Raw genomic sequence first — 20,999 nt, 5'->3', positions numbered from 1 at the left:
AAAAAAAAAAAAAAAAAAAAAAAAAAAAAAAAAAAAAAAAAAAAACTCATATTCAACCAAAAAAGTACCATATGTCTTCCCCTTTCCTTTCTTTATTTGGGAACTTCTCCCTCTCTCTCTCTCTCTCTCTCTCTCCAAATATTTTTGGATTACCATTCATAATGGTTATTCTTATTTACAAGTTTTGGGCTCCTCTATCTATCTATCATCAAAGAATTCGTGATAACCTTTCTCACCATTAATGATTGTTGTCTTCTTAATAGGTATGGGGTTTTACATTCCTCTAACTAGGGGTGCAAGTTTGGCCTTGATTGCCCAAATCCGCCCTTGGCCCGCCCTGATCCTGAACAAGTATCAACCCAAAAATTTTGGCCTTGAGGGCCGGCCCGATCAGGAAATTTCTGACCCTGAGTCAGGGTCAGGGCAGGTAAGGGTTGATGTCTTTGGCCCGCCCAGCCTGCCCTGAACCCAACCCTAATTTTTTTACTCTGAATTTAGGCTATGGTTTTGGCCCTACTCGACCCTAGTTTTTGTCCCTGATGTTGACTTTGGATTTTTGTTTTCTTAGGATGTTCACCTACTTGTTTAACATGATAAGGGTTTCAAGATATTCGGATTGTTTGTCTTATTATGATGATCACTTTGTTTATCATGACAAATAATTAAAATTTTTTGGATTATTTGCTTTCTTAGGATGATCTCTTATTTGTTACCATAATAGTTGGGGTTATTTATATTGTTTGAATGTTTCTTTTAGGATCTTCTCCTCATGACAAGTAATTTGTGATTTTGTGTTTTTTATCTTCTCTTTATTATGAATATTTTTTATCTTTTAATTATTTCATATTTTGCAAGGTTAGGGTCAGGGTCAAGGTATACCCGGCTCTTGATGGCAAACCAGGGTCAAGGCCAGGGCCAATCAACGCTATCCCGACCCTACCCGACCCTGAAAAATCATGGCCAATCAGGGCGGGTAAGGGTTGGGCTAAACCCTGGAGGGTTGAGCCTCGATCGAAGTTTTGCGGCCCTGAGTAAGGGTCAAGGCGGGTTTGGGCCCAATTAAAGGGACTCAGGGTTGGACTAGGGTTTTAAGAAACCCGACCCAACCTGACCCTGTTGCACCCCTACCTCTAACTCACTCTCTTCTTCTATCATACTCTTTATTTTTCTTCCCTTTCCATAACACTTTTTTCTCCCTTATTACTTTCATAGTAAAATAGAATCCGTTGAGGAGGAGATGGTTATTTTCTATTTTTTGTGTTTGATTTTGCTTCTGTTGAAGGTTCTCTAATTCGAACCCATAGTCAAATAAATCAATTGGAGATGTTGTATCTATGTCTTAAACCATTGTTAATCCTTTGTTTTGCACGTGTCTATTTTATTAGTATATATATATATATAGGTTGATTTAACAGGCTCTTTTTGGTCCATTATCAGAGTTATTTTTTTTACCGGTTTGATTTTTCGTACATATACATTAAAAATAATGGAAAAAATGTTTTTTTATTTTATTGGTTTGGTTATTATCAGTTTCAATTTGGTTTCCAATTTTGGTCGGTCCACTTTGGTTCAATTTTCTACCAGTTTAATAAAAACCCAGACTAAAACCAAACCAATAAGTATTGGTTTAATTGATCCTGTTTTTCCAGTCAGTTTCCGACAATCCAACCAGTTCAGGCTGGAAAAATACACCCCTAGTCGGAATAGTCACAGTATTTGTCCACATCACTAAAAATAGCTTCAAAGGCAGGCTATGCAGAACAGTTTTTCCTAATTGCATTATAAATTTCCATTTATGGGGCAGAAAAAGTTAAATGATTCAAATTCCTATATGGCAGCACAAAAAGCATTCAGAAAATCACTATCAGGTGCAGTCTCCTGGTTTGTGGTCAACATGTTTATGATCACTGAATGGATTTAGGGGACGGTATTGGTATCGGTATCTGGATCGGATCGATTTTGCCCTGCTTTTTTTAAAAAGTACTAATTTTTTACTATTTTCCCCCTGAAATGATATGGATGACCAATCTGAATCGGTCATGGATCGGGGATTGAAGATCGGTCTCAGCTGATACCAATCCGATACAGACGATACCAGACCGGTACTTGAAACAATGGTCACCATTGTTTTATCTAGCATAACCAGGCTCAAAGATGTTAATGTCTGGAAATCACAAGTTATAAGCTTCTGACCATTACAATCTAAATTCTTGAGGGTACAAAAACAAACTCTATTCCATATAATAAATTAATAGTAAAACATGTAATTCAATAAGGCGAATTTTTCTGATGGCCGAGTAATGATTGGACATCGTGGTCTAGATTCATCCACGGTGGAGAGAAAGCATTAATACCCTAAAAGGGTAGCATCTTTTAGTTCCATTAAAGTGATTTCAACTTGGCATTTTTCCACAGATTAAGACCCTTAACATCTCAAAACCTGAACCCAAGGAAAAAATGTATATGATAACATTAATCAGTCAAATGTACCAAAAACTGTTGTATATCATTCATCAAGAATTAACAGGAAGCGGTGTAAATACGTGAGAATTGAAAAAAAGAAGCCACAGCATCCCCACTTCACACCAAGCTTACTTGCAACTATGATCCAATTCATCTGTGCTAAAGATACGCATGATAGTTTAATTAAGAAAAACAAGATGCATTCATACAAGAAGTTGAAATTTGGATGACCTCACCTGGCTCAATGTCAAATAGAGTTTGGCTCCCATTCATTAAGAGCGCTGCTGTTCATGAGTGGGCTGGGTCTGGCTGGATTAAGTGATTTGCAATCAAAGCAGTATGTGAACAAAGCCAAACCTGCATGTGGCCTCATTGAGTCAATGTACCAAAAAAAGAATTGGAAGACTGTTATTGAAGGTTATTCCTCTTCATAAAGTGATATAGAAAGATCACTACAGCAATCCCAACAAACAACCAAGAGATAACATGGGTTGAACACTGACTGTTCCAAGCCAACATGCAAAACTAAACAAATTTTATCCTGACTGCTCAGATACTTGGAGATACCCTACAACAAATCCTGTTCCATCATCCAACTACATCAAAGGCAACAAATTCTCAGAACTCATTATTAGAATCCCTGGCCAAAATTTTGGCACCATCTCCCAGCCACACAGCCCTCCAACTTTTTGTACTGGCAGTGCAAAAAACACTTGCAGAGTTTATTTCAGCTAACATACATAACTAAGGCTCTGTTTTGCGAAAGGGAAATATGAAATGAAATAGAAAATACAATATAAACTTTTCAATGGGGTGTTTACTTCAGTATATCTGACATAAAGTGAGAAAAAAAAAAAAAAAACATGTGGAGCCCAAAACACCGATAACTCAAGGTTGAAATAGTTTTGTATTCAGCAGAAACCCAAATATGGTCATTAAGGAACCCACAAAATTTGCATTACACCCAAACACAGAGAAAAAAAATATAAAAGATTGAAAGTAAAATTTGTTTATTCAACTTTTGACCTAAAACGATTCAATCTGGTGGAAGAGGTGAAATGGTATAAACTGATGGAACATAATTCATGTAGCTGACCCATTTGGTTGGGAAAGGGCTTAGTTGAGTTGATACCCACCCTGCCTTACCAATTTTGGAGCTGTACCACATGGGAAAGTGAAATTTTGAAAAGGTTCTAGTTCTTACAGTTGTTGCTTCACAATTCATAATCATGTAAGGTTCCATATCCTGGCATTCACTTGATACGTGTCTGAGAGCAGAACCAGTTATAGTCAGGCAACTGATGAATTGGTCCAATCGCAGCAATGGCAGCATCCTGAAAATATAGCAATTATAAAGAATTACATGGCATAAACTTGGTGACCATTCACTCAACGGATCATTTCTCGATTTAAATCAAGGATTTTCCTTTGAGATGGCAAATACCCAACCCAACCTGCATAGCCTATCAAATAAAAGAACCGTTCTCTGGTTTGGCCAACCGGCGGGATTATTAAGTGAGGTAGCCTTGTGCATGGACCCTAGGCCAGAAGGGCTAAACTCAAAGTCACCAACTTGTTTGGATATGTTTTTGTTATAATTAGAACTATTTGTTATATATAATACTAAATTAATATTAATTTATTTTATTTTTCATTTATTACAGGGGTTGCCTGAACCCAACTAATTATACAAATCAACAGGGCATGAGAATATGTATAACCCCTGTCCATTAAATGATCGAGTTGGTTTGAACCATGAACATGGCCAGAGATGTCCCTATCTAACCCATTTGAACCCATCTCGTTGTCACTCCTAATTTGCTTGATGACCATTAGTCCATGGATAAAATCTATCCATATGGAGATCATACACCTAATATGGCTAAAAGTTTTTCGCACAAGCAGAACAGGCATGAATTCTGGGAAAACTGAGAATCTGGGGAAAAGGTTGCCTTGCCTTATTGATTATGAATTCCTCTGCCATCTCTTTTATTGTGGAAGCATCAACACCATCTATTCGTGCAAATAACTCCGAGTATGGGATTACACGCCCATATGTCAGAATCTGTACCCACAATAGTAATCTTTTCAATGTAATAATGCAGAAAGTTGGCCACAACTGTGAACTAATTAGGTAGATCTTAAATGCACGAGACAGGTCTTCCCCCAAAAAAACATGATAGAAAGTGTTTCAATGGCTAATACTGCCGTTTACCTGACGTCCATTATTTTCAGCAATTGCACTGGTTCCATCAATATGAAGTAAAAGGGAAGATTTCAACTGCAGTAAGAGGATTAACCATCAAAGGAATCATTTCAAATACATGCCATCGAGGAATATCAAATCATCAGAAAATCAGAGCTTGAACACAATCCCTTCAATCTATGCAGATTTAGGCATTATTTTTCATCAGCAGTGAAAATTGCAATTATTTTACTAGAATCAACATTACCAATGCGAACAATCAAAGCTAACCACTTCCTAATTCCTAAAGTCTGTACTGCATACCTGATTTTGAGCTCGTACTACCTCTGCCTCTGAAACTTTGTATGCCAATCTGCAGAACTCTTGCATTATTGCAATTGATAAATCGTGCAGGATTTGGCTGTAATCCAACTTAAAAGCAAGGATTGATATATTTGCTTGTTATAATTTGCCAACAACAAAATAGCACTTAGTGGCTGCCAATGAGTCAATTGGGGGGGGGATAGATTGACATGTTTGTTAACCAAGTAGAGGCAGACAGAATTTAATCTTATCAATATCCCATATTTTAACAGCAAACACATAATTGATACACATATAGAAAAGATCCATATTGTAATTTAAAAGAGTTTGTTAGAAGTACCTACAGAAGGAAAACTTCTAAGTTCCTGTTGCATTTAATCCTACAAAAAGGAAAAGGAAAAAAGAAAATTCAGTTCCAAACTATAAGGGTATGGGTCTTTACCTTGGCAGTGGAATAGATGCCAAACAGTCCTGTGTCATGATAATTAGTATTGAAAGCCATCACACTCTCAGCCAATTCATTTTTGCTAATTCTTCTGATAAACTCTGACCTGATAATTGACAACAAAACAGAATCTGATTATCTTGAGTGCATTCACATTAATTAATACAATGATTATTGAGGACCAAGGACAAATCTTACCCTGAGCCTGAATAATTACTAACACCGACTTTTTCGTCCCAAGAACCAAGCAAACATTGCAACATCATCAGAGGGATGGAGCTTGGATCAGCCCAAGCGGCCCCCTTGAAAGCAATCACAACGTGTGCAACGATATTTTTTCACACACGACTACAGGAAACAATCATCATAAATCTTGAAACAGCACAATCCACATATTAATCAGAGACCGTTTTTTCCTGAATTATATACAGCAAAAAAAAAAAAAAAAATCAAAATATGGCCAACCTCGGAACCAGTGAATATAGCTGGATTTTTATCAATCAACTGAGGTGCAGTAGTTGGATCATAAGGAATCCGCTTGAAAAATCTACTGACTTGATCAACAATCCTATCATGTTTAACAGCACCAGCAGCAGATACAACCTAAATTGTAAAAGATTTCAGTTCCACTGGACAAAGATGTTGCATATTTCTACTTCAAACAGGTGAAGAAGGTTAAATAAAAAGTTTCAGAAGCTAGACAAGTTACCATTCTAGGTCCAGTATAATGGGTAGAGATGAATTGACACAAATCATCCCCTGAGATAGTCCGTATGTTCTCCGGTGGCCCTAAAATTGTGTTCCCTAATGGGTTGTTTCTGAAAGCCGCCCAATGCAAATGATCAAATAACACTTCTTGAGTCTGACGTTGGACCTATACACAGATTGCATAACCATTAACGGTAGCGAAAAACAAACTTTTCAAGCAAGTAACATAGAGAAAAAAAAAGAAAAAAAGAAAAAAAGTAGCAATTGAGGTCAAACAAATACACATACTTCTTCCATCTCTCTGAGGATAACCCCGCGTTCCCGCTTTATAGCATGTTCAGCAAACTTGGAATTCTGCAGCATATCAGCAAGGATATCAATGGCAACGGGGACATCATCACGGAGCACATTAGCATAAAAAGTCGTCTGCTCCCGGGACGTATATGCATTTAGATGTCCACCCATGTTCTCAATTTCCTGCTCAATGGCAGCAGAGGAGCGTCGTCGAGTGCCCTTGAAGACCATGTGTTCCAGGAAGTGAGCAGTACCATTGGTACCTGGAGCTTCAAATCGGCTACCAGTATCGATCCAAACACCCACTGAGGCAGTATGATTGTTGCTTACAGATCTCTGGGTTGCAACACGGATGCCATTAGGGAGTGTGGAGATTTGGACTTCTGGGAAACGGAGGATTGCGGAGTGATCGAAGAGTTTGGCGTCGGGGGAATTGTGAGTTAGAAAGCGAGACTCTTCGTGTACTGATGGGTTCTCTTCCAGAGGTGTTGGCAGGGTTGATAAGGAGCAGGACGAAGGTCTAGAGGAAACTAGGGTTTTGATTCTTCTGGCAACTATAGATGAGGAAGTTGATGCCATGAACGAGTTTAAGCGCAAGAGCTACCGCCACTGCACAAAATTCCTTGATTTGAACTGCAAATGATATACTTAACGAAGATGAAGATCCACATATAGGATTTGCCCGCCTAAGCTGAGCTCTGCTTCAGAGTTCTTCAGCCTCAGCTGGAAATTTAAAGTTCAAAAACTTCAAACGTTAGGTTAGTTGGTTTCTTGGGAACCGAGAGGGAGAGAAAGACTTTTCATTATTTAAAAAATTGCAATCTTAAAATCTAATCAAATCTCTACTGTTTATTACCAAATTTTTACTAAACTAAACTAAAGAAATACTTTTTTTTTTTTTTTCTAATCCGGAAATAAACTCTCTCTCCCAGTAGAACAAAGTGTCAAATATCTCCTATGCACGGTTTTAGGAATCGGTATTAGATTGGTTACATCTACTGATTGTATAAGCATCAATGCTCCCGTGCTCCCAAACTATCGTGGATTGTTAAACTAGAGAATCCCTCCCTATTAAGTACTAATTAAAATTGGGGTCAATAATCCCTTAATATTTAGTAGTTGCACTGCCACGGATTTTCTTAGGTTAATTATGGAGGTGCAGGGTTTTAAAACATAGGAGTCAGAGATGGAATTAGTTCTTGTTGATTTTGATTGGTTTGGAATTATCTAAAGTCAGTCCCAATCGTCTATTTGATCTGAAAATCCATTGACGGGAATCCTAATAAGGATATTTCTATTCAAAATGGTGGATATTGGGATGAGTTATGATTGATTTTAAGGCAAATCTACCGATTCTCAATCCTAATTTCCAATACAATTCATCGATTTTTGAAACCATGTGGGGGTGTGTGAGACCCCTAGAACTCGTCACCTTCCTTATGTTTTTGTTTCACTTGTGTTACTTTCAAGCCACTTGAGAAGGAGATAGAATTCCTGCCCATGGAGGACCAGAGATCAATAGGCTCTTTGGAAAGGAGCCAGATCCCTTAAGAGAACATTGACTTCATCCTAGGTGTACTAATTTTTTTCCTAGTTGCTTTAAATTTGGAGTAGAGGGAGTTGCGACTTTGGGTTTATAATTTTTGCATATAGGAAATGGGGTGACGCATAACCGCGAGTCCGCCATTCGGGTTCCATATGGCGTGGGACTGAATGGTAATTATAAGGGAACTATTTGTAGTCGAGGGTATTTAATAAATAGAAAGGACTTGCAGACCATTTAAAACATAAAGGCTCCCTCTAGAGCTCCCCGACGACCAGGGTAAGGTCTAAAACCTCATCGAACGTAAAACCCTACTCTGCTCTTACACGGTAAACTGAATTCCTTCCCTCCGCTCCCGTCCCCTCCTTCTTCCTCTGTCTTTCTGTCTCGCTTTTCAACCATGCATCGAGTAGCTGCAACTATAGCTTCTTCAATCAGGTATACAGTACTTATATCCATTGTCCATTTCATTTTGCTGCGTCACTGGTATCTTTTGTTCTAATGCATTTATGTTTACCTTCCCTTTTTTTTTTTTTGGGTTCCTTTTGTGTAATCTCCAGTTCCGCTACATCAAAGAAGCTGGTAATGTGTTTCGTTTTCGCCATTTACTATTGTTCTTCATTTGTGTTTACTTCAGAATCTCATTTTGTTTTCATGGATTTATATTGGATTGTGCTATTTGTCCGCCATTTGTATTTAATATTCAAGATTGGGTTATTTCTCTGACAATATATAATTCCATTGCTCGGACTTTAATTATTTCTGATCAGTTAATTTTAGACTGCGGCTTATCTTTCTCTGTTACCCTCCGGGCCAACACTAATTCTTATCGAATAATTTGTTTTCAAGCTATTTTTTTTTTTAATCATGAATGGATAATTTATGCATCTTTATCTTACAATTTCCTCAATTAATAAAAGATGCGGAAATTTTTGTTGAAAAGGCATGTGGTAGGATCCTTAGCAGAAGCTATGTTGCAAAGGAGATCAATTTTGGGATTGGAGCTAGGGCTGCGATGCTACAGGGTGTCTCTGAGCTTGCTGAGGCAGTTAAAGTCACGATGGGACCAAAGGTAAACCCATCATTGTTGTTGTTCTTGCTATTTTTTTCTGTCACTGTTGTGGAGATAGTTTTATGTAAGCAGAACTTGGGCTTATTTTAAAGAATCTCTCATGAAACAATTTGAAATAACTGAATTCCCTGAACATGAACCCAACATGGTTTTTGGGGATGGTGCTAGAGCATTGAAACTATAAGATGCATCATTTTAAAAAACTTGTTTAGTGAAGCCATAACTATATTCTCTAGACACAATCTCAGATGCATATCATACATAATACTTCCAGAAAAGATTTGAAACTATGCTTGTCTGGTTTCAATATTAACTGGAAGTTTAGTAATGGCTGTTCTTTCATGAAAATTGACTTTTTAATCTCTCTGTTGTTGGATTTATTTAGGGTCGTAGTGTGATTATTGAGAAAAATCACGGGAATCCTGTAGTCACAAAAGATGGTGTTACTGTTGCTAAAAGCATCAATTTCAAAAACAAAGCTAAAAATGTTGGCGCAGATCTTGTAAAGCAGGTTGCTAAAGCCACCAATTCTGCAGCAGGAGATGGTAATCTCTTATTGTCATTTCCAATTCCATTTTGTATCTTGCTTTTGGTGGTTAAATTTTAACATAATTTTCTGTTTTATGACAGTTAATAAAAAGAGTTTAATAAATCTATGGCTTTAATAAGTGTGAATGCGTCGAGTAATATCAATTTTCCATACCCTGGTACCTTAAGCTTAAGAGACTAAATATTATGGTATGGTGGTGTGGCTCCACAACCGTTTTCTTCCTTGAGTGGCTGATCAATATCATCAAAAAAATTATCTTTTATTCACCATAAAAAAATATCATCCAAATCATGTACAGTTCCCTCATCAACTCCATTACCTTGTATCTTGCTCTTGGTTGTTAAATTTTGAAATAATTTTATGTTTTATGACAGTTAATAAAAGGAGTTGAATAAATCTATGGCTTTAATAAGTGTGAATGCGTAGAGTAGTATCAATTTCCATGCCCTGTTACCTTAAGCTTAAGAGAATAAATGTTATGTTATGGTGATATGGCTGCACAACAGTTTTCTTCCTTTACTGGCAGATCGATATCATCCAAATTATGTACAGTTTCCCCATCAACTCCATTACCTTGTATTTTTTTCGCTTCTATTCTACAGACATTGCCCTTTTGCATATCTTATTTCTCTTCCTTATTGCAAATTATGTTTTTTGTTTTTCCCTGAAATAAACAAGGCGTGAAAAGTTTCCTATTGGTGCCATTTGCTTGATAACTGAGACTTTCCATGTTGAAAGGAAAAGACCTGAATAACATTGTGCCCCCTGTTGTTGCTGAGATCCTGCTGCATTTGTCACTGTAGTTCTGCAACTGCAAACGTTGCCTGTTTTCCACAGTTGCAGTCATCAAGTTTAAATACAAAATATGAGAAATTGAAGGTGATTCTGGGAATTTCTAAATCGAAAATTGCTCTTGTAAAGTCTTTATGACCTCTACAACAAGAATGCATAACGCTGCCTTCTGAACAGTGCTTCAAATTCTTAACATGACAGAGAGACCCAGATTATATGCTACACTTTCATGATGGTTACTTTCTTACTTTAATTTGGTTTTAGTGTTTGCTTTGGCCGACCCCATTTAGTTGGTATAAGGCTATGTTTGGTAGCCAAGAGAAGAAAAGAAAAGAAAAAAGAATCTAGAAAAGAAAAGAAAAGAAAAGAGAAGAAATGGTGAGAAAAAAAAAGAGTATGTATGTTTGGTTACCAAGAGAAGAAAAGAAAAGAAAAGAAAAAAATTCAAAAAATTTTGAATTTTCAGAGAGAGATAGACGCATAGGAAATCATTGTGTAATCATTCATTTTTTGTCTTATTAAGTTTTCATATTTTCTCATGTTTTCTTGTGTTTTTGGCAAGAAAATTTTTGGGGGAGCAAAAGAAAATTTCACAATTCCCAAGAGGAATTTTGAATTTGAAAAGGGGAATCTTCTCTTGGGTGAAGACATACTAAGTGCAAAGAAAAATTCTGAACCCAAGGAAAAAAAGTACAAAAAGTGTACTTTTTTCTTTTCTTTTCTTTTCTTCTCTTCTCTTGGCTACCAAACACAGCCTAAGGCTATGTTGTTGCTGTTGTTTAGTGTTTGCTTTCTGGAGATTTTATTTTTAACAATGATAAGAGAGACTAGTTTTCATTATGCCTTTTGGAATATGTAGGAAGCTTTATTACCTATCCTATTAATATATTCTCTGAACATTTAACAGAGTTATTTTTTCAACGCATCCATATGAATTTTTTTATCAAGGAAGAGAATTTTGTTTGGATACAGGTACAACTTGTGCTACTGTCCTGACCCAGGCAATACTATCTGAAGGATGTAAGTCGGTGGCTGCTGGTGCAAATGTAATGGATCTGCGCCATGGTATTAAACTGGCAGTTGATGCTGTGATCACTCACTTGAAAAGCAGGGCAGTGATGATAAGCACACCAGAAGAGATTACACAGGTGATTGAGCATGTTAGGGGGGGGGGGGGATGGGACCATCTCTTTGTATTTAGGATATTTGGTGTTTGTCAAATTATAGGTCTTCAACTTGTCATCCACCTTAGGTAATTCTGTCCTTTGTCCTTTTCTTCCTTGAGAAGCTTCCAACTTGCACAGAATATTTCTTTTCATTGGTGTGGTCATTGATCCCTATTTCTGGTGGAAAACCACATCGAAAAGCTTTACTTTATCTTGCCACTCATCAGGGCAAAATTTAAGTTCATGAATGCATTTTTTATGACTTCATCCTTACTCTTGCCACTGATTAATCCCAACATCTTCATATCTGTTTACCCTCGTTATTTGGTGATGATATTGCCCAACATCTCTCAGGTGTCATATAAAATTATAACTTTGCTTGATTGGCTTGCATTAGTCAACGTTCCCTTTATAAGCACTTTATAAGCATATATCCAGTTCTCCGCTTCCTGAACAAGTTCTAGTTCTATTGGTAGCATCCTCTTTTTTATGTCTCTTCTTGCAGATAATCTAACTGCCTTAGCATGAAGGGTTGCTTTGATGTGTTCTTGGATAAATCTAAACTATTACCTCATGCCTATTACCATCCTTCATAAAATTGCACTCTGTTGTGTCTATTTTATCATGGTCTGACTTATTTTTCAATTTTTTATTCTAAGTCTCTGTTCTGCAGAGCTTCTGAAAGAAACCTTTTGGCTTAATTAGCAAAATCGTTTGCTCTTTTTATTTTTTGGTAAGCTGAAAAGTTTCCCAATAGCCTTTTACAAGATGCCCTAGACTATACAGTTCTTTATTTCTCACTGTAGTCTTGTCAATCGTAGGCAGTTCCACAGTATCTCTTCTAATGTTTGAATAGTTTAGCCATCCATAACCTCCGACATTCTTTTCATCATTGATTTTATCTTAAATTGAAACAGGTGGCAACCATCTCTGCAAATGGTGAGCGTGAAATAGGGGAACTGATAGCTAGGGCAATGGAGAGAGTTGGCAAGGAAGGAGTCATTACTGTTGCGGTTGGAAATTTTCCATATTTGTTTCTTCCTGATATGTAATGTCTGTGCAATTCAAAAACGGATATTATAATTGGGAGACTATTAATCCCAGCCTATCAATTTTGCAGGATGGAAATACTTTGGATAATGAATTGGAAGTGGTGGAAGGGATGAAACTAGCTAGAGGATATATATCTCCCTATTTTATTACTGATGATAAAACTCAAAAATGTGTGAGTACAAATCAATATCTTTATGGTTCCATTGGTACTGCAAGCTAATTCCTCTCAATTGAGCTAAATTAGGCTCCTATCTTCAAGAACATGGTGATCAAATCCTCCATGGTGGTTTTCCTTTTGTATTTGTGCTAAAGGATATGCAGAATCTACTTGAGAATATCTGCTTTATTTTTGCAGTGTGTGTCTTATCTATTGGAACTATGGAGAGCCCCTCTCTCTTTCTCCCTATGCCAAAGCATCTTCCAAATCTCAATTGTTTTTTGTCATTAAGGCTGTGTTTGGTAGCCAAGAGAAGAAAAGAAAAGAAAAAAAGGTACAAATTTGAAATTTTTTCTTGGTTTAGGAAGTTCTCTTTGTGCTTGGTATGTCCTAAACCAAGAGAAGATTCAGTTTTTGAATTTCAAATTTTACATTGGGAATTGAGAAGTTTTCTTCTGTTCCCAAAAAAAAAAAAAAAAATCTTGCCAAAAACACAAGAAAACATGAGAAAAACTTTTATTTTCTTCTCTTCTAATGATAACCAAACATACATACTTTTTTTATTTTTATTTTCTCACCATTTCATTTCATTTCTTTTCTTTTCCTTTATCTTTTCTTCTCTTGGCTACCAAACATATCCTAAAAGAGCAGAAAATTAGATGAGAACAAGAACTCTGCTAAAAAAAAAAAAGAGGAAAAAATGGACTATCTTCCCTTACTTGAGGAGACATAAAAGAAACTTTCAGATTGCTGAATAAATTCATTAAGCCACAGAAATGTATGATTTATATTTAGGCTGAGTTACAAAATATTTCAATTTATTTTCTTGCATATTAATATTATTGGATATTCTTCTGGCCTTCTGGTTTCATTGTAACCTTGAACTCCCTTCATGTTGCTTGTTTTGTAAATTAATACGTTTTTAAGAGATATTTCTTGTCATTTAGCTCATTGGTGGGTTTAACATGTTATGAACATTGTGATTTGCATATAGACAGGAACTGGAAAATCCCCTGATCCTCATCCATGACAAGAAAATTTCAGATATGAACTCTCTTGTCAAAATTTTGGAGCTCGCTGTAAGGGTAATTGTGCATTTTTTTATGGATTCTTTGATCAGTAGGAAAATAGTCAGTTCTCCATTTTCTGGATGAACTTCTTTTAGAATTTTCATTGCTAATTCCTTGGAGATCTTGTTTTGTATTTCTATTTAGAAAGATAGACCGCTGCTAATTGTGGCTGAGGATGTTGAGAGCGATGCACTGACGATGCTTATACTCAACAAACACCGTGCTGGAGTTAAGGTAATTGACTTACTTGCACCACTGGCTACTGTATTAAATTCCCTTGTTGGACTGTACAAAACATGTTGTTTGCTTCATGCAACAAGGTTATGCCACTGAAGTGGTTTAGTTATCAGTCTTGACCCTTCACATTATTTACTTACGTTATGGTTACCACATTCCACCAAGGCTTATACACGGGATGATTCTTGCTTCAGACTGCTCCATTTTACGTTTTTATTCAAGCATGTGGTTCTGTTTTTCCAAGTGTAGGTCACATTTTATGTTTTTACGATGCAGTTGATAACTGTGTGGCTTTATCTGCATTAATAATAGGTTTGTGCCATTAAAGCTCCTGGTTTTGGAGAAAACAGGAGGGCAAACTTGGATGATCTAGCCATTCTTACAGGAGGAGAGGTGAAATTAAGTCTACACCCAAATCTTCTTGTATTAAATTACAAAATTGTAACATCTCATTGTCTATGTGCAGGTCATCACTGAAGATCGTGGGTTCAATCTGGACAAAGTCCAACTTGAAATGCTGGGTACTGCCAAAAGGGTTTGTTAACGTCTTAATCTATACTATCGTTTGCATGAATTTCATTTGTGAATTGGAATTTTCACTTATTTTCTAGACGACAGGTGACTGTCTCGCTTGATGACACTATTGTGCTACATGGTGGTGGTGAGAAGAAGCTTATTGAAGAACGATGTGAACAGGTATTCAAGTTTCTCATATACAGAGGATCAAGATTAACAGTTGGAAATTGAAATGCGAAATTTTTCTATCATATATGCAAGATCTAGTGACAAAATTTGTGATCATCATACATTTGCCCCTCCCAGACCCTGCAGTAGCGGGAGCTTCGTGCAGTGGTTTGCTCTTTCTTTCATGTGATCCCTTAGGTTGCTGCTGCATAAACAGATGTTTTAGGCACCTTCATTGCTTCATATCCTTGTATATCTGGCTGTTTTTCCTCAGCTTTTAAGGCCATAGTTCCCTAAATTTTCTATATAATGTCCCCCACTTTTGGCTCATTAGTTTTTTCGTGTACCATTGGCCATTAATACCAAACTTTTGGGTGTTTAGTTCCTAACCTTTATTCCTAGAATCTGTGATTTTGCATCCATCTTGGCTCAGAATTCCATCCTCTGTTCAGGATCCAGATCCTTTTTTTAAGGTAGCTCCCCAAAATTGGGTTGTAGTTCCAATCTAATATATGCTTCCTTAATGGAATGGATCTCTCTCCCTGAGAAAGCTGCGGATGTTCTATGTTGAAATATTGCAATATGCATCACTGTCAAATATTACTTCATGAGATAAACTCAAGGAAGATGATGTGGAATTGGAGACATCTCTTAAACTCAAATGTTTAAACTAAATATGATTGGTTCTGAAGAAACTGAGTAGAGAAAGAGCAATAAGTAATGTACAGCTAATTTACACCAGGTAAATAAGCCCCATAAGATAAACAACCCTCAACCAATATTGGTTCTGAATTCAGACTTAGAGATCCAATTGTTCAACAACATACCCTAACAGAAAGGCTAAATTGAAGCTCACAAATAGGGAAACTTTAGGTCAGTCAAACCTGGTTTCAAGGGTCCTCAAAACACTGCTGAAGACACACCAACAGTGACTGGATCGGAGCTGAAGTGGACTAACAGAATCAACAAATGGACTCCACAGAGTTAGGGTTGCAGCAGGCCAAAGGAGAATTCCTGTGGCTCTCTTTTGGCTGGTCAGACCAGCCTCAAATCCTGGTCAAAGGAGGCCTTTGGGGTGTTCGAAGATGCTGGACAGATCTGGAGAAACAGCCCCTGTCGATTTGCTTCCAAAAAAACCTGACTGCAGAAAATCGATTCACTGGTTGTGGCTGATTCTTCAAGCTGATCTCTTGACAGGCTTTGATCCTGCAACAGGCTTGGTTCTAGCTCTCAAACACTCTCTCACAGCAAACAAATAAAAGCAAAACAAGAAAAGAAAGAGAATTTGATTGAGGGGTTGAGAAGGGGGAAAAAGACTTGGGGAATGGGTATCTCATCCCTCAAGGTAATAGCTATCTCAGCCATGACTAAACACTAAATTCATAAACTTCGATCTCCCTTTTCATTATGATCAATGGACTTTAAATGGCCTTACTAAAGTAAACTAATTAGGAAACTGAATAGAAGATTTTGACCCAAAAGTACTGTTCATGTGAACATAGCTGTCACGGCGTCATGTCGATCCAAGGCGGTGGAGGGGTGGCTAATCAATTTGGCGGTGAATCGCTGGTATGGCGTTGCCATGACGATCAAATTGCCCATGTGTTATTTTTTTATTTCTCCTATTTTCTAAAGTTATTTTGTATGTTATAATATATACTATATGACAAAAAACCAATCAACATTAAGCAACATCAAGTCATAAAAATCGACATAGTCACACCTACATCAAGTTATAAAAATCAACATAGTCACACCTACATCAAGTCATAAAAATCAACATGACTTATTGACATTTAGGGAAATGCTCTTCTTCTATTATAGGTTTTATTGGTCAAATGATTTTATTTTTAGATGAGACTTTTTGTATTAGGTATATCACAAAACTAGCTTTCCAACAAGTCAAGGTTACTTAAATTTGAGTTGTTATGATAAAGTTATGTTCCGATCAAACTTATTTTAAAGTGTGTGCGAATGCTGTTAAATCGCCTGAATGGAAATAATTTTCTTGACATCAAAACAAAAGATTATTTTACTGACGTTTGATTTTTAGCAATGTTCTACCATGATAAGATTTGAAAGTTGAAAATCGCCCTACAGCCAAAAATCCAGTTTTTATTCTTGGACCGGGGGGTTGACTTTTTATCCTTTTGGAATTTGATTTTTAAACTATTTTTATTGGATTCGAATTGGGGGTGTTTACTTATTTATGAATAATATCTTAAGTAAATGAAATAACAAAATATAAAAACATTTATTTTTTAAGGTAAATGAAATAAGGGCAAAAAATGTAAGGTGGCATACATTGCAATAAGGTAGCAATTGCCTAGGCCCCAGGCAAACCGCCGCCTTGGCGTCACCTTGACAACTATGCATGTGAATGGTGTCACATGAACAGTACTCGTGTTACTGTTCATATGAATAGTGTTTCATCAACAGTATTTTCTGACTCTTGTTTACTCTTCTTCTATAATGTTTCATCTACATCAATAAGTTATGCACTCATGACTCATGTCTTCTGAACTGTGAGCTAGCTCACAATACTAAGTAAACAACATGAATAACGAATTAGAAATAGCAATAATATTTATTCAAGTTATATTCTAATGGTCTGAAAGACCATTTATGCGACTTCATGTATGGTGTTCTGTCTCCCATTTGTGATTTAGCCAGAGGCATACATAAACACATGGTCTTTAGGCTCCGACCAAAGTGTTTTGTAACCCAAGGTTTGAGGACGGGTTCAAATCTTCTAATTCAGGAGTTCATATTTCCCTATGTTGGGACATTAAGATGTCATCTATGGGTCTGAAGCTGTTACTTCTAATTTGGGCACCCAAACTATTTTCAAAGATGTTGGATGTTTGGGAATTGTAATAATTTCATCTTGTTTCCCAGACAAAAAACCATTCGGTGAGCTAAATGTTTCTAGCCTATTTCTATGAGAAATTGTGCTTTTGAGTAGAAAAAGAAAGTTCATGCTCAAAATAAAATGATGGGATTAGGGTCTTATTCTATGGTTACAATTCTACCCTCTATGTTTTCTTTATTCCGTCGAAGATCGATTTATGGACCTAGGATTATTGTGATTTTAATGAATATAAGAAAGAGGAGATTACCGAGATGAGATTCACTGACAGGAATGTGTTTAACAGCTCAGGACATCTATTGAGAAAAGTACTGCCACGTTTGACAAGGAGAAAGCACAGGAGCGGTTGTCAAAGCTGTCTGGAGGTGTTGCAGTCTTCAAGGTTTGTTGAGTACCTTTCTTGCATTCCATGCTGACTAATGTTCTATAGACATTCTATTGCAATCATCAATATGTGGTACAGGTTGGAGGGGCCAGTGAGGCAGAAGTTGGGGAGAGAAAGGACCGAGTCACAGATGCTTTAAATGCCACACGAGCAGCTGTTGAAGAGGGTATTTTGCCAGGTAAATTTATTTGTCAATAGTTAAATTTGCCTTTTCCTGCGAAAAGCAGAAATTGATTGTTTCAGACAGGTGGTGGTGTTGCCCTCCTGTATGCGACAAAGGTGCTGGAGAACATTCAAACTCCAAACAGTGACCAGAAAAGAGGAATCGAAATAATCCAGAATGCTCTCAAGGTCCAAGCCTTCTGATTTCTTACTGTTTTTTTGATTGTCTTCATATTTCATATATCTTTAGTATGTGCTATAAGGATGGAGGTTGCTTTCTTGCAGGCACCCACATTCACAATAGTTGAAAATGCTGGTGCAAATGGGTCAATTCTTCTTGGCAAACTGTTGGAACAGGAGGATCTTAACCAGGGTTATGATGCTGCCAAAGGTTTGTTATTTTGGGTGGCTCAGGCCCAATTTGTTTCATTTTTCTAATTTGGGATAGTGAAAATAGCTTGTCTGTCTCAGAATACTGAAGGCTTAAGACCAATATGTTGAACATCCTTGACTCCCCTCCACCACAAACCCCCCACCCCACCCCCCAAAAAAAAAAAAAAAAATATATATATATATATATAGATAAAAGGAAAAAAAACCCAAATCCAACTCGTTAAGAGAGAGAGACCTGATTAAATCGAGGTCAAGTCATGAGTTAGGCAGGGCTTGGCCCGTCTGGAAGGGCTTGACTTGTCTCTCTGGTGGGTTTTGTGCTTGAGACATTTGACTTAGCTGAACTCCTCAATCCCAACCTCATTTTAATTAATAGTAATTTGTTTTGCATCTTTTTACACATTTTTGTAAGAAATTCAGTTCTTTTTCTACATGTTTAATCTGAGCTTATTTGAAAGTACCCATCAAGTTTTGCTCTACCTCAAAAGTTAAGCCATCTGTCTTGAGCCAGGTGAGTACATTGACATGGTGAAGGCCGGAATTATAGATCCTCTCAAAGTTGTGAGAACTGCTTTAGTGGATGCTTCAAGGTGATCACTATAACAACTTCATTGAGTGTTTGTACTAATTTTAGAGTCTATAAACATACAAAACTTTCTGATGTTTGTGGTTGCAGCGTCTCTTTGCTAATGACATCTACAGAGGCAGCTATTATTGACCATCCAGATGCAAAGAGCACGGTACCTAGTCGCATGCCAAATATGGACGATATGGATTACTGATGCTCGTCATATATCTCACAGTTTTAGGTCTGTGATGCGGAAGCTTCAGAGGTTAGAGATCCAATTTTTTCTCTCCTGAGCCCTTGTTGTAATTTGTCCAATAGTTGAGGATGTCAAACTTGTTAGTTTTGCAATGTCAAAATGAAGCTTCTGTGTAAGGCTTCTGATTGTCATTTATTCAGTGCATTTAGGCTCCATTTGTCTTAATATAGATTTTTTTTTCTTCTAGATTTGTTGGAACCGATACAAATATAAATCAATATTTTACTAAAATAGAGTAGAAAAAAAATGGAAAACAATTTTTATTTTCAATTTCAAAATGTGTTTAGGCTGACCTGCATGATCAATCTTTACATATGATGAAGATTTAACGACTGAAAGGTAGGAGAAGAATCCAGTGGCTGGTAGACCATACATTTAGAGATTAGATATGAAATTTAACTTTTTGACAGTTTAAAGGGGGGGGGGGGTGTCGTGGGAATTGAACTATCATGGAAAGCTGTCCATCTTACGGTCCTGAACAATATTGGTTTCCTTCTGCAGCCCCAATGGCTCCGGTCCTAGGCTGGAGAAGAGAGATGCAAGATATGGTGACTAGCACTGTCCAACAGTTAAACATGTCTTTTGGGAATCAACATTTAGGCTGTGTTTGGTAGGACAAGATTCTCCCCAACACCAATCATCTACCTTCGACCCATCTATGGCTGGGCAGACCTTGAGGTTCACGCTAAAGTGTTGGGATGATCGTCCAAGACTCCAAGTCGTTGGAGATCTGGTTTCTATGTTTGATATGCATTATTGGAATGGATTTTGGGTCTAAAATATATTTTAAAACACTATTCTTCTATATTTTCTCATTTCTAGTGTTCTTTAGACACAAAATCTATATAGATACCAAGCACAGAATGATGCAATGGCCAATCAATTGCAGAATGAAGAAGCGAAGAACCAGTAATAAGTGACCAAGTTCATAAGGTAATTTTGAAATTTGGAATTTTCTAAGTTTCAAAATTAGAAAATTAGCGCCAGTTTGGGGGAGCGAAAGTTCTATAAAAAATAGTACAACAATGGTGGGTCCATGGGAGTATGGGACCTAGTTTCCAATACAAAGTGGTCCAACTTAAATGGCTTCTTTACCCACATGGCAGTGTTTGATGGGACTCCAAGTTGGACATATGATCCAAAACATTGTCTAACATAAATCTAATTTCTCCCCCGTGTTTTAATGCAATTTCAGAGGGGAAAAAAAAATAAAAAATTCAGTAGTATAACATATGGAACCGTTGAAAAAACAAAAAGGAGAAAACCTTACGTATATGGCGGGTCATATGTTTGAGATAATCTCACATTTGAATGAATAGAGCACCTAAAAGCCTATCTATATGTAAAATTTTTTGGTTCATTTCAATCATATGATCTACCATTTGGTAATATCGTTTCTCTGTAGTTTCAATTAACAATCATTAAAAGACTGACGAGGATTGATCATCCTTAAGGTTAAATTTAGTCATATGGCCCATGGTTTTGTATTATTAGTTGTCTAAATCTTTTGCCAAAATTGAGTAATTTATTATGCAACATGGTGTAATGCTTTTAACTTGAATTTTACGTCTAATGCAAAAGTTGATATCTAGTGACATGGACAAATTGTAGGCAAAATTTGAG

The 20,999-nt window shown here is 36.9% G+C and overlaps 1 protein-coding gene and 1 pseudogene across 1 annotated transcript; one reads left to right on the top strand and one right to left on the bottom strand.

The window, feature by feature from the left end:
* Nucleotides 1–3,351: 3,351 nt before the first annotated feature.
* LOC122058472 lies at nt 3,352–7,224 on the bottom strand (annotated as a pseudogene).
* A 981-nt stretch (nt 7,225–8,205) lies between these two features.
* Nucleotides 8,206–19,646, top strand: LOC122089867 (chaperonin CPN60-like 2, mitochondrial). The gene is made up of 18 exons (XM_042659613.1): nt 8,206–8,400; nt 8,523–8,544; nt 8,906–9,034; nt 9,420–9,579; nt 11,349–11,524; nt 12,460–12,555; nt 12,663–12,767; nt 13,751–13,837; nt 13,967–14,056; nt 14,372–14,452; nt 14,526–14,594; nt 14,678–14,755; nt 17,899–17,994; nt 18,076–18,175; nt 18,245–18,348; nt 18,445–18,550; nt 19,064–19,142; nt 19,229–19,646. Exons 1-18 carry the CDS (start codon nt 8,363–8,365, stop codon nt 19,332–19,334), a joined length of 1,722 nt encoding a protein of 573 aa, XP_042515547.1. The 5' UTR covers nt 8,206–8,362; the 3' UTR covers nt 19,335–19,646.
* The last annotated feature ends 1,353 nt before the right edge of the window (nt 19,647–20,999 follow it).

The sequence above is a fragment of the Macadamia integrifolia genome, chromosome 2 (genome assembly GCF_013358625.1).
Source record: "Macadamia integrifolia cultivar HAES 741 chromosome 2, SCU_Mint_v3, whole genome shotgun sequence".
Classification (NCBI taxonomy): Eukaryota; Viridiplantae; Streptophyta; class Magnoliopsida; order Proteales; family Proteaceae; genus Macadamia; species Macadamia integrifolia.
The sequence above is the reverse complement of the archived record's forward strand: the minus strand, read 5'-3'. Positions and strand labels throughout refer to the sequence as shown.

Bases quoted from the DNA above. Each gene is read 5' to 3' on its own strand.
- LOC122089867 (XM_042659613.1), top strand. From the start codon at position 8,363: ATGCATCGAGTAGCTGCAACTATAGCTTCTTCAATCAG. The intron at 9,580-11,348 runs GTAATCTCTTAT...GTTTGGATACAG, and splicing joins CAATTCTGCAGCAGGAGATG to GTACAACTTGTGCTACTGTC. The intron at 18,349-18,444 runs GTCCAAGCCTTC...GCTTTCTTGCAG, and splicing joins TAATCCAGAATGCTCTCAAG to GCACCCACATTCACAATAGT.